Genomic DNA, 13,231 nt, shown 5'->3' with positions numbered 1-13,231 from the left:
ATGTCTTTGTTTCTACAGATCAAACGGTTCATTGGCACTGACCAGGAAATGCTGGGAATTCATGAGCGGCTAGTGGCTGGTTCTCTGGCAGGGGTCATTGCTCAGAGCAGCATCTACCCAATGGAGGTGAGGCTGGCGGCTGGCATCCTACTCCATGACATAGGGGAGGGGATGGGGAGTCATTAGGTGGAGAAATTGAGGTGTGGTAATGTGAGCTGAATGCTAGCTGTGAGGTGAATTGTGTTGGGTGCTAGAGGCAGCTTTTGTACTGGATGTCCAAGGGCATTGTCTAGTAACGGAGCTCTAGTAATGCATGAAATGGAGTTGCTGACACTCCCTGTGATGTGCTCCCTTCATGGGATTATTGTGACCTGTTCCTGCTCCCAGTGCTGTTGTAGGCATTTACAGAGTGCATGCTCTTGTGCCGTGTTAGGTTCTGAAGACCCGAATGGCCTTGCGGAAGACAGGACAGTATTCAGGCATGCTGGACTGCGCCAAGAACATCCTCTCCAAGGAAGGAATGGCTGCCTTCTACAAAGGCTACATCCCCAACATGCTAGGAATCATTCCATACGCTGGTATTGACCTGGCAGTCTATGAGGTACGGCGCCTGCCTGGCTTCTGTGGGGCTGGGATATCTCACTTTCAGGACAAGCAGGGAGAGGTCATGCATGTCGCTAATGTAGGCGTATAAAACCTTCCTGGTTAAATTCTGCACGTGCCCCTTGAGATTAACACACATGGCCTAGGGGTGATTCCAGCACAAGCCTTGTGGCAATCTATGGCCCTGCCCTTTGGATGAGGGAGTCGCTGCAGCAAAGCTGCAAACTAGTGTCTTTCACAGATACTACAATGGCGGCAGCAGCAGCTGCTCAAGAAAATCTGACAAACTAGGATCTTGTCTTCTGCAGTTATTTCTAGTTGACGTTGCATAGATCTCCACAAGCCTCCAACCCCAGCTTCTCTCCTTGTGTGGGCCAGTCTCTTGATGCTCCATGCCCTGTCCTTCTCAGCTAACACCTGACCTATTTCTTCTAGACATTAAAAAATACCTGGTTACAACGCTATGCTGTGAACAGTGCTGACCCCGGAGTGTTTGTTCTCCTTGCTTGTGGCACCATCTCCAGCACCTGTGGGCAGCTGGCCAGTTATCCCCTGGCTCTTGTGAGAACACGCATGCAGGCTCAAGGTAAGAACTGTTCTGGAATTCCAGAGGAGAGTCTGGACTGCTGCTATGTGTGCAGTGAGTATGGAACTCCCTGTGTGTATCAGTGGAGATCTGGAAGGTCTTTCAAAATTAAGGCATATTTTAATTTTTCTGTGCAGCTGAACTCTGGGATATCTGTAGGCCAAGGATCAAGAACGATGTGAACTTTGTGCCATTCTTGGCAGTTGGACCCAGAGCCTCTATAACCAAGCCATTTTTTCATTCTCTTTACCTGTGTGCTCTAGTCAGCCCATGAGCTGGTGTGTGTGGAAATGGCAGGCATATGTGGCATGGCCTCATTCTGCTGCCTAATCTCTCACACTCACGTAACTATATGGTCAGTGTAGCTCAAGAGTCTCTGCTCGTATGAGTGCAATAAACAAATCTAACACATGCCTTTGAGATAGGCATTTTCTTACAACGTACCTTAATCTATGCTCTACTATTTCTTGTGTTTCTGTTGTAGCTTCAGTGGAGGGAGCTCCAAAGGTGACAATGAGGGGACTCTTCAAACACATTCTAAAGACAGAGGGAGCATTTGGCCTCTATCGGGGTCTGGCCCCGAACTTCATGAAGGTGATCCCAGCCGTAAGCATCAGCTACGTGGTTTATGAGAACTTGAAGATGACCCTGGGGGTGCAGTCACGGTGACCAGGAGACACCAAGGATTCTGAACTCTGAAATCTTGGGCTGTAATCCTGGGGTGTATAGCCATCTCTCATTCTGTGAATGTGTCGACACTAAGCTGACTAAGCAAAGCTGTGAAAATCCAGTTGTGAGAGAGTCAGGATGTGGAGGATTTGGTGTCCTTTGCCATCTTGCTACTCAAGAGCTCTGCTTAAACCATCAAGTGGTCCTTCAAGCATACAGGGGACCAATTGGGAGACCAGGGGATCAACTCCTGGTTGTGTCTCAAGCTGCAAGTTTGAGGCCAGTTTCCAGCAGCCTAGTAGAGCGGGGATCTTACATGTAGAAACAGAGCTGTTGGCCTGGAGATATGTAGCAACTTTTGACATGCTGAAGGAGCTTCTTTTTCCATTCAGTTTAACTTCCTACCTGTTTAAAATTGTACAAACTTTGTGTTGGTGCTGCCACCACAGACTTATTTATTATGTTTACATGTATTTCTTTCGGTAGGAGACATTCATGTTCTGCTTCCAAGACTCTGACATGAAATGTAACTTTAAACTATACCAGTTTTTGGGGCTGGTGAGCAGTGGTTCTTCCACTCAGGCTGAAGGTTACTTAGGCCAGCCTGGTGGAGAATTAGGATTATTTATTTTTATAGGTCAGATCAAGTCTGTCTCATAAACCTGCTAACAAGATGCACTTACTAACAGAAGCAGCAGACTAGAGCCTGCACGCCTGCATTGCTGCATGCTAGATGGGTTTGTCATTCATGCCCAGCAGAGGTTTGGAAAGGGGAAGGCTAGAGAGCCCTGAATGGACTGTTGCCTTGATGCATGGCTTCATTGAATAACTGACCGTACTCTGCTACTCTTTTCCATCTCTGTAGCTGGGCTCCTGGCACAGCATGGGAGAAGGCTCTGCAGCCTGCGTGGTACTCTGAACAAGGTTCTGCTTGGTGCCAAGGGGGGACGACTGACCCTTTCCAAACCCTGCAGCTAAGCTGCTATTTATCCCTCTTTAGATCTCTTTGTAGACTTGGAGTTAGGGTTTGCATTTGAGGGATAAGGAATCCCCAGGCTAGGAGTAATGTTGTGGGAAGGAATGTTAGCTGACATTGGGAGGAAGTTGGGTTCATCAGGGGTTTGAAGACGACTGCTTTCTTTTTCTCCCAGAGGGTGCTTTTCATAGGGGGAAGGGAAGGGAATGGCTTTAAAATTTCTCTGACTGTATTATGGGCTACTTCAGTCTATAGGATCAGGCTTCTGGTGCCCAGGAGATCCTCTTCCAACTTTTGATTTGGGGCAAAATGGACCAGTGTCACATTCCACTCATGTCATACTGCTTAAATCATATTTATTTTGTATTTATTTGAACAGAGTTATGTAAACTATTTTTATAGACTTGTTTAAATATTGTTACTGTCCTTGTATTTCTCCTATTTAAAGTTCTGTATTATTTTCTTACCCATTTGCACCTTTACCATCACACCGCTCAGCAGCAGGGGAAGACACTGAGGTCACTAGTGTTCTCTTCCCCTAAAGCTTGAGCTGCTCTTTTTATATCTGGGCTGGTTATTGGAGGGCCTCCGTCAGTCAAGAGAAATTCCCTGTAGCAATAAGCCATAGAAGGGAGGGGAACTGATTAGCTAGGAAACAGTCCACTGGGACAAGGGACGTGGAATGGTGTATTTTGAGGCTTGCCTTGCTCTGGAATCGCCTCGCATGTGTGTGTGACAGAAAGGATTTCCTGTGGATGGCTCAAGCTGGGGAAATGGAAGGTCTGTGTATGTTGATGTCTCAACGGCTAATTGAGAGAGGGTTGATTGGAATTTTTGTGGGGGAGGTAAAAAATCTCAGGGATTTAAAAATAAGACAAAAGTTGCCAGTTTCCAGAAATGTGGAAGGAAACTTGCACTTGGACACAAGCTGCTGCAATTCTGTTCGAAGGCGAGTGGGCAGATCTGCTGCTGAGTCCCAGTGCTTCTCACACACACGTGCACTATGGAGAAGTTTTGTGGGAACGGGAAGGGCTTCGTTAGGCACTCCTGGCAGCTGCTCCGGGTGTGACAGGCTTTGGCAGTATGGAGAACCTTCAGTCTTTAGGTACTCTCCTTGCTATCTGTTCTTGCCAGATGGAAATCTAACTTTGTACCTGGATTAGTGACATGATTTTTTTTTCCACCTCCCCTTTGAGACCAACTGTTAATTCTGCAGTGGCTCCTTCCTACCAGTGTGGCCTAATGGGAATATTCCGAATACAAAAATCAATGCAAAATGTGACTGTCTTTGTAGCTGTAACTGGAAGTTGTCAGAACGCAAATCTAACCAATGAGATTCCTCATGGAGGGAACAGTCTGCTAATAAAGGTCTATCAAAGCTACCATGTGCCTGCGTTTCTCTGAGAGTGCATCACTGGTGCTGTGCGAGTGACTGTGGGGCCAGTTTTTTCCTAAAACCCCTTTTCTTCACTGAGGGTAATTGACAGCAAGACTGTCAGAGCAGAATCCCCTTTGAATCCTAATTCAAGGGAACCACCTGAGTATAACCAGAACTAAATGTTTACTGTGGCAATGAGAATGAGTCAAGCATATCCCATTACCAACCTATTGTCTGTGCGGTGGGTGCTGGTGAATCTCGGTTCTCATTCTGTTCAATAGCTGGATCTTTTTTTCTGCGTAGAGGATCTGTAGTGCCTTTTATTTAGTCTGACTGCACCCTCGAGGTATCGGCACTTGGGTTTTAAAGGGCATTGTCCTGATGTGCTTTTTACAGTGCCCATTAACAATGAAGTGCTCTATGTGCATACCCTGGCAGACTATTCAAGTACAGTAGCTAGTGCAGAACATAGCCACCCCCTTGCTTAGTAAAATTAACCACGGGGACCATTTTACACTAGTCCTCCAAGGACCACACTGGCTCCCTATGTACTTCCAGATGTTCAAGGAATTTCTATTCATTTATAAAACCGTAACAAGGTTGTATCCTAAGTATTTGAGAAACTACCTTTTGCAGTTGCAATCAGCGGAATCACTTGAGTTAGCATTCCCTAGATTGGATCCTCTAGTCTAAAGGCTGGTGGCAATTATCAGTGAAGGGTGTTACTGAGTTAATGGTCTCCTGTTGGGCACTCAGAGCCAGACTCTGACCTTTTGGGGCATGGTGCTAAGCCAGCCTGTCACAGTCTGGTAGAGGTGTGTTTTTAATTGTGGGGCTGGCCCTGGTCCCTGAGATCATGAGGGGCACATCTGAGAGATGATAAACCTCTACAATTCCATTTTCACTATAGGAACCACTCGTGACCCCTATTCTCCCTCTCCCCTATTGAGAGAAATGAAGGAACAAAATTGATTGAAATCGCAGTGCTCACTAAATACCTACCAACCTAGAACTAGGAGGGATTAGCTCCGGGGAGAGGGGATTTGCTTTCTACTCCACCTCTTCCTTGCATTTCTTATGATCTGTTTCATCTCAAAGAGGAGGAAGGTTAGTTTAAGGGTTTAAGCACTGGACTGAAACTAAGGCAATCTGAGTTCCATTCCTGGCTTTGTCACAGGTGAGTCACCCCATGGTGAGTCACTTAATCTGTACATTTTAGTTCGCTCAAGAACAATAAAACTTCCCCACCTCATAGGGCTGTGACATTACATTAATGAACTGATGTGAGGTGCTCATGTAAGGCCACCCAGGGGTTCTCTGGGAAAGCCTGAAATAAAGTGCTCTACAGAGGGGACACTGCTATTTGATCATTTCTGGTTTTGGTATGCTGGAGTTACTGGGATTCAGGCTGCTCATGACATCCCGTCTATCGAAACAATTCCATTTCTGAGTGATGGAACCCCCACTGGTGTAGGCTCCTAGAGATCTGACATGGTCATTGTTTTTGCTAACTTAGTGATCAGCCAGTTTCCCTCGCCCATTCGTCTAGGACCTTGAAATGGGCAAACATCCTTTGGAGCTGGGATTCTAATTCACATCTACAAGTTTTAGAAAGGAATTTCCTCATAGGAACAGATAACTAATTAATTCTGGTAGCCAAGTTTGTGACTAGGTAAGCTTCAATTTTACACTTCAGCCTGATGTACGCTATCCAGCTGTTTTAAAGGAAAACAGAAATGAGGCTTTTCCCTGTGTATTACATCAGCTGTGCCTTCCAGCACTTATTGGTACAGTAACTTTAAGTAGTAGTACAGGAGTGCCCTCTTCTGGTGATCACAACATTGAGTTTCAGAGTAGTATCAATGTGTTTCCATAGTGGAGAACCGAATGTTAAAACTGCCCTCTGTTTCCCATTTGGTGCTGTTGAACCACCTGTGTAAAACTCGCTGCTTTGAGCCAGCAGAGAAGAAATGTCCAAGTTTCGTGCTGGTTTGCAACCATGGTTACTGCCATTTGTCCAGCATGTGGAAAGTTGGCCTATTAACTGTCTGTTTATTTGCAAATAACTAGGCAAATCAAAACTAGCTGTGATCTCTCCTCATTAAACCCTGATCTACCTATCTAGTAGAGCAACTCCCCTGGTTGATGTTGCATCAACAATACACAGCAGAAATAATAAGGAAAACTTTTATTTGCTGCAGAGGTTAAGTGGTCAGTTGCTGATGTCCAGCTGTGCTAGCTTCAGAGTTATCCTAGTACTGTAGCTGGGGTCTCCTTGCCTGGGGAATCGTTTGTTTGGTTTCTTTCATTTGGCATAGCTCCTTCTGAGAAAAATATGCAGCGAATACAATTGATGTCAGTATGGAACCAACAGGAGAGAATTCTCTAGAGCAACAGGATCACTTCCTTTTCTTTGTGTTTTTTGCTCAGCAATAAATTAGCCTCCCAAAGGAACTAAGTCACCCTGTTGGGAGAAACTGGGCCTGTGTTAATTGTGTGCTTTACCCAGGGTTAATACTGTTACTATAGCTGTAACCTCTCCTATGCCATTCCCTGGATTCTGCTGATCTATGATCATACAACTTTTTTTTTTTTTTTTTTCTGGGTGGGATTAGAACTGCAGCTAACAGTTCTTCTAAGTCTGTAATATAAAGTAGGAACTATATGTAACAACAGTAATGCTACCCTGTGACCTGTACATTAAGCATGCCCTAAAGTGAGTATGGGAAAACAACTAGATGAATTAAAATGGGTGAAATCCTTTTTAGAAGCTCAAGGAATTATGTAAAAAGTTGTACTCTTAAGAGGTACTGAAGTTAAATCCTCTGTCAACACATTTCTTTAACTATGTTAATATTGATGCCCTAGATTGAAAATGTAACATTTTAAAATGTGTTTTGCTTGTCACTACTTCTGCTCTGCTCACTTGCATTTCTTTCAGCCTGGCCAAGAAAAATCAAAGTCAGTCCTAGTTTTGGTATAGTCACTTTCACTTTTAAATTCTTACAGCTGCAAAGGTTTTGGGTCTCAGACTCTGCAGGAGAATCTTTCTTTATTTGAAAGCACCTGTGTTCATCAGAACTTTGCAAGAACAAGACTGACCTGGACTATTCCTATTGTTTTTTCTAAAACTTCTGATTTTTACCAGAACTTAAATTTGGTCCAAATGTAGGGTTGTCCCTTTAAGTTTGCAGCAACCCATAATTAGCTTGTTGGGAACAAGTAGCTACCTCCACAGGTGATTGCAAATTGGCTTATAGGGAGAGCTGGCTGCTCAAAGGGGAAAGAAGGAGCAAATCTAGACAGGCTTCAGGTTGTCTGACTGTTCTTTCTAGAATTCTGTTCAATTTAATAGTGGCAATTGTTTCAAAGCTTTACTTTCAGTAGTTTGTTTTCCTTTGACCTTAATTGTCATATGAAAGTGTGAGAGATTCCCCATGAGAAATTCCTCTGTTACTCTGGTGTGGAAGTACTCAGATTCTCTCTGGGACTAGGTTTTCTCTACTAACCTCTAAGTGGTGAGCTGCCTAATGAGACCACCTGAAGCTGGATTCAGGTACTAATTAGGAACAGACATTCCTGAAGAAGCAGAGGAGATGGCACCTGATCATCTATGGTAAGAGTTATCCCTGCACCTCCATTTTGTCTGGAAAAGAATGTATGCCTGCCAGGACTATAAAATTACCTAGAGACCTTAGTAGTTTGGACATAAACCTCTGAACCAGGTGTGTATATTAACTGAAACAGGAAAAGGGTCTGGCTCTACTCTCTTGAGCTATGTTCTTATCAAATCTTTCAAATTCCAGCACCCTTGAGCTATTTCTTGGGTGGGAGACCTAGAAAAACCCAAACTTCTATAGGAAGTGGGGCTGGTAATTCAGTAGGGACAGGGAGTGCTCTTCCTTTGGAGTCCGTACTGAAGGAATGCTTTGGAATACAAATGGGGGCAGGAGGGTGGATGATGTGCTGTTGAAGAGTTTTGTCTTTCAGCCAGGGCTGATGAGAGGAGGGGGGAAAGCCGGTACAAATTACCAGGGCCTGGCGGTCCGGAAGGGGGCCCAGCTTCCCTGGCGTCCCCCCCCCCCCCTCGTCGGCCCTGTTTAGCTGGTCCGCCCTTGCTGGAGGGCCCGGAAATTTTTTTTTTCACCAGGGCCCGAACTCGCTCTCGGCGGCCCTGCTTTCAGCTGACACTTTCTGCCAGATCCAGAGAGAGATCTGTAGCTTTTAGCTAAATTCTGGACAGAATAACTTTTTCTGGCTAAATTAGCTCCTGTGGGGTCAGCTAGCTTTGGCATTCTTCATTTCCTGTTATGTCCTAAACCTGGGGTTTTCAAATTTTGGGGGCTCAGGATGCATTTGTAAATGTTGATGGCCTATTGTGACCCAATAAATAGTCTGAGGGTGGAGGCCCTGGGACCGAGCCATAACTAGGCATTTTAGGACCCAGGGTGAGCAAGCACACAGATTTTTTTCAGGTTATTTCCCTCCCCTGACAGGCTGGGTGGCCTGCCGAGGAGAGTCAGGTGGAGGTGGCGCTCCCTCTGAGCCCTGCCATGCAGGGCTGGCCTGACAGAGCTGCCCTCGTGGTTTTGTACTCTGGCTGCCCCACTTGTCCCACCCTGGTTACGGCCCTGCCCTGGGGTGGTTTTGGTTGGATCCTGCCCCTGGGTGGGGTGGGGTCCTGCCTGGCACTCACCCCACAGTGGCAGCTCCTGTGCTGTGGGGCTGGCTGGGCTTGGCTCTCCGCTTCGGGTATTGCAACCTCTGGGCTTACAGTGCTGCTTAGGTTTGATCCCTCCCGCCCTCCTGACTGGAACAAATTTGTGTGAGTGGACTTGTGACCTGCCTCATGGGGTTGCAGTGCCACCACAGCCGGCTCTAGGATTTTTGCCGCCCCAAGCAAAAACAATTTTGGCTGCCCCCCCATTTTTTAATTACCCCACCCCCAGCCCCGCCTCAACTCCGCCCCTTCCCCAAATCCCCAGCCCTGCCTCCTCCCCCCAGGCTCTCAAGCCTAGGAGGGAGGGAGGGGGAGAAGCGGTGCCCGCGCTGTGACCGCTCGGAGTCTCCCCCTCCCTCCCAGGCTTGAGAGCCTGGGAGGGAGGGCGAGTAGCGGTGCGCGAGCGGCGGCAGCAGCAGCAGCGGAGGTGAGCTAGAGCGGCCGGGGCACATTTTTAGGGGCGGCATTCTGGTGCCGGCCATGCCGCCCCTAAAAATGTGCCGCCCCAAGCACCAGCTTGTTTTGCTGGTGCCTAGAGCCGGCCCTGAGTGCCACTCACTTAAATGTGGCCTACCCAGACTCCTGGGCCGAACCTGAGTGGTGCTGGGACCCCAGAGGTTGCAGTGCCTGGAGCCAGGAGTTGAGCCCAGCCAACCCTGTAGGACAGGAGCTGCCATGTGACCCTTTAAAACATTCTGGTGACCTAATTTTGGGTTCTGACTCATGGGTTGAGAAACCCTGTTCTAAACTGTTGTGTGGTATAGCTGTGTGCTGTTAGCAGTTGCCATGTTCCTCCCCACAGATGGCTGCATTTTAGTGATAAGTGAATTGTTCCTTGAATGTGTGGCTTATAAATTATTCTGATATGAATGATACTATAGAAATGTAAGATATTATAGATAATGGAAGGGTGGGTCTGTGGGTATATTCTTTTTGTATTTAAGTCCTGTACTTAATTCCTGTTCTGAGAGGGGGAAGGTGGTGATTGGGTTCATGATCTTTACAAACCACACATTTTTAGTGCATTGTTCCGTGAATATGCGTGTCCATCACATGAAGATTTGTTTTCTGGGAGTAAAACTTTCAGAAGCACCCAAGTCCCATTTTCAAAAGTGATTTAGACACTTAAGAGTCTAAATCCCATTGATTTTACAAGGACATTTAAGCTCTTAAGTGCCTAGGTCACTTTTGAAAATGGGACTTGGGTGTTTTTGAAGTTTTCCCCTGGACTATACATTGCTGTGATCTAAGACTATTTATTCATTTTTTATAAAACTCCTTGTAGCTGAGGCTGGCCCCTTTTGTTCCCTCCCAGCTCCTGAGGGTTACAATATTGTTGCATCTGAAGAAGTGAGGTTTTTTACCGACAAAAGCTTACGCCCAAATAAATCTGTTAGTCTTTAAGGTGCCACCGGACTCCTCATTGTCTTTGTGGATACAGACTAACACGATACCCCTCTGAATATTGTTGTGTGGCACTGAAGATGGGGCCAAGGATGTTTACTGATCCATAATGAGAACTTTACCTTCTGCCATGGTGCATAAATTATTTCCTCTTCACGAAGACCCAGACATTTAGCATGGTCTCTGAATTCCTCCAACTGAGTTTTACTCATGTTTTGGTTCCGGGCTGTTTTAAAAAGGAAGAAATTGCAGCATTAAATATTAGAGAGCAGTTTATTAGGAGCTCGATTAATATAATTAGTTTAGGCATATAATTTCCATGTTCCTTACCTATCCTCCTTGTTTCTTCATTCTCTCTGTTTGACACACTTAACCAGGTTGTCCTAGTAAGAGATTCTCTCTCCTCTCCATTCATGTCACTTTATCTGTGCTGTGACTGTTAACCCCCACAGGGTATGTATTTATAACACACTTATAAAGTTGCACTTCTCTAGTGGCTGGTTCATATAGAGGATAACAGTATACTATTGCTGCTAGCTAATGGTGGGACTCCTTTAGCTTGTGTAGTAGAGGTCAGTGCTGTGGTGCAGAACATCTGAAGTCCAAACCATGCTGATGATGACCTTTTGGTGTGTATGGAGGGCTGTCATATGTTAGTCAGTACATGCTCACCTTGGGTTTCCTGATTAACAGGGCATAATGCTTAATCCATAATTGCTTCAATGCACCAGAGCTGTGTGGTATATATTTACTGGCAAATGAATCCTCTGATGTTTTGTGCTTATAAAATGTATTTTCAATTAAGAGGGTTTTATAGAAATATCAGTTTTACAAGGCACCTAATAATCCCTTTGTTAAAATGTGTGCTTCCCACATTTAGCCTAGAACTCTTTATCTACAGCGCTTCTGTCACCGGTGCTCTACTTGCTGAGCAGTGAATCAGAAGTGAACTTCCAAAGCTACTTAAACCCACCATCAGAGCCTCATTTGGGCTAATATGGCTGGAGAGCCGGAATGCAGCTCGGAGGGGCATGACTCTTACTGGTTTGGTGGGTGTAATCCCATTCTTGGATGTTCTTCCCACTCTCCCGCACTTGAGCAACTCCCACTTTTCTCCTCAGCTTGGGCATGTGGCGCTCCCCCTCCCCCTTGGCTGGCGCAGTGGGGGTTCTGTCTGTTGTGAAATATTTAACTGCTGCCCATTCTTCATGGTCCTGAGGGACACAGAACCATAACCAGGGCCGCCCAGAGGGGGTAAATGGGGCAATTTGCCAGGGCCCCGCGAGCCCTGGCCGAGAATCACTTTCCTGGCTAGAGGCGCCTTTTTAATTTCTACTCACCCGGCGGCGGTCCGGGATTTCGGCGGCGTGGGGCCCCTCAGTCGCTCCGGGTCTTCGGCGGCATTTTGGCAGCGGGTCCTTCAGTGCTGCCAAAGACGCGGAGCGAGTGAAGGACCCACCGCTGCTGCCGCATACTCGGCGCGCCGCCCGGTGAGTACAAGCACCGCAGCAGGTGGTGCCTTTTTTTTATGTCCGCTCCCCCGCTTTGCTCCAGGCCCCCTGAATCCTCTGGGGGGCCCTGACCATAACAATGGGCACTTCACCCTGCTTGCCATGCGACCCAACTCAGACCTACCAGCTGGGGTAGCCCTGTCCTCGCTGGTCCCTGGCCATTTCATTCCCCCTCCATGGAGGCAGGCAGGTGGCTCACCTGGCCCCCCCCACTACAGAGCTTTTCTGAGGGGAAAGACCAACACACACACTCCCAGATTTCTGACAACTTGGCTTCGTAAATTGTGGACTGAATCCCAGCCATGTCCCGGGGTTGCATAAGCTCTGGGTGAGTTTTTCCCCTCAGCACTGCTTCTCCTTCTGAGGTGCCTCCCTCCCCTGCCGGCTACAGAGAGAAGGCTTGGGGTCAAGGGCCTGTCCCTCCTGTTCCATCCTCCCCACCTCCCTTGTCAGGGTGCTTGGCTGGCTCTTTGGGCACTAGATTGCAGTTTCCCCTCTCACAGCTCACTCAGCCCTGAGCCCCACTCCCTCAGGCAGGATTGAGAACACAGGCACCATCTCAGCAGCTGACTCTAGGCAGTGGTTCTTCAGCCCGTCCCTCCCATCCCCCCAAACCACCCCAGCAGAAAAGGAGCCAGGCAGGACTGGAGAGGCTGGCTTCAGTGGCTAGTGATGCCCCACTCTGTTAGGGGAGCACAGTGTGTCCAACTCTCATGATATTTGGTATTTGTGTTTCTTGTGAATATTGCCCTTGTGGTGATTTGGCTGCCATCTTCCATTACTCTCAATGGGATGGAGGCCATAGGATTCTCTCAGTCAAGATGGCTGCCATTCCCCTTTAGTTTCTGTATGTGGAATTGGGGCTGCCCTTAGTCAAGATTGTTACCATATCTTATCATTTTCACTGAGATTGACGCAGGGCTGCACACTAGGAAGATGGCCACTCTAAGGGATCTAGGATTGGGCAAGTGGGCAGGAGTCTGAGGGGGCTGGAGAGGGGCAAGAGGCGGCAAGAAACTGAGGAGGGGGTGCAGAGAGAGAGAGTGTGTGGGAGGGACACAGGTGGGGGAGCCGGAAGGAGGGAAACAGAGAGGGGAGGTCAATATGAGAATGGGACAGAAGATGGAGACAGCATGGAGGGAGAATGTGGGTGGGATAGGAAGGGAAATGGAAGGAGATGGAGAGGGATAGCATCAGGGCCGGCACCAGCGCAGCAAGCAGGTGCTTGGGGCGGCCAAGGGGAAGGGGCGGCACGTCCGGCTCTTTGGCGGCAATTCGGTGGTGGGTCCCTCTGTCCCTCTCAGAGGGAAGGACCTGCCGCCGAAGAAGAAAGCGGCGTGGTGGAGCTGCCGCCGATCGTGGTGGCTTTTTTTTTTTTTTTTTT

At 47.4% G+C, this 13,231-nt stretch overlaps 2 protein-coding genes across 3 annotated transcripts in view; one reads left to right on the top strand and one right to left on the bottom strand.

Moving 5' to 3' along the window:
- The window catches only part of SLC25A25 (solute carrier family 25 member 25), a 33,312-nt gene extending 29,096 nt beyond the window's left edge, over positions 1-4,216 (top strand). For both annotated transcript variants that reach the window (XM_024192926.2, XM_024192928.1), the window contains exons 7-10: positions 19-126; positions 434-601; positions 1,039-1,189; positions 1,674-4,216. In XM_024192926.2, coding sequence (XP_024048694.1) covers positions 19-126; positions 434-601; positions 1,039-1,189; positions 1,674-1,858 — 612 coding nt within the window. In that variant the 3' untranslated portion in view covers positions 1,859-4,216. The remainder of the gene's footprint in view (positions 1-18; positions 127-433; positions 602-1,038; positions 1,190-1,673) is intronic.
- Positions 4,217-6,385: 2,169 nt separating this feature from the next.
- Positions 6,386-13,231, bottom strand: part of LOC112101970 (alpha-1-acid glycoprotein 1-like) — a 12,769-nt gene continuing 5,923 nt past the window's right edge. The window contains exons 5-6 of the mRNA XM_024192925.3: positions 10,459-10,562; positions 6,386-6,536 (exon numbers count right to left, since the gene is read on the bottom strand). Of these exons, the coding sequence (XP_024048693.1) occupies positions 6,465-6,536; positions 10,459-10,562 (176 nt within the window). The 3' untranslated portion in view covers positions 6,386-6,464. The remainder of the gene's footprint in view (positions 6,537-10,458; positions 10,563-13,231) is intronic.

The sequence above is a fragment of the Terrapene carolina genome, unplaced genomic scaffold (genome assembly GCF_002925995.2).
Source record: "Terrapene carolina triunguis isolate 2854851 unplaced genomic scaffold, T_m_triunguis-2.0 Scaffold238, whole genome shotgun sequence".
In the NCBI taxonomy this organism is placed as follows: domain Eukaryota; kingdom Metazoa; phylum Chordata; order Testudines; family Emydidae; genus Terrapene; species Terrapene triunguis.
The sequence above is the reverse complement of the archived record's forward strand: the minus strand, read 5'-3'. Positions and strand labels throughout refer to the sequence as shown.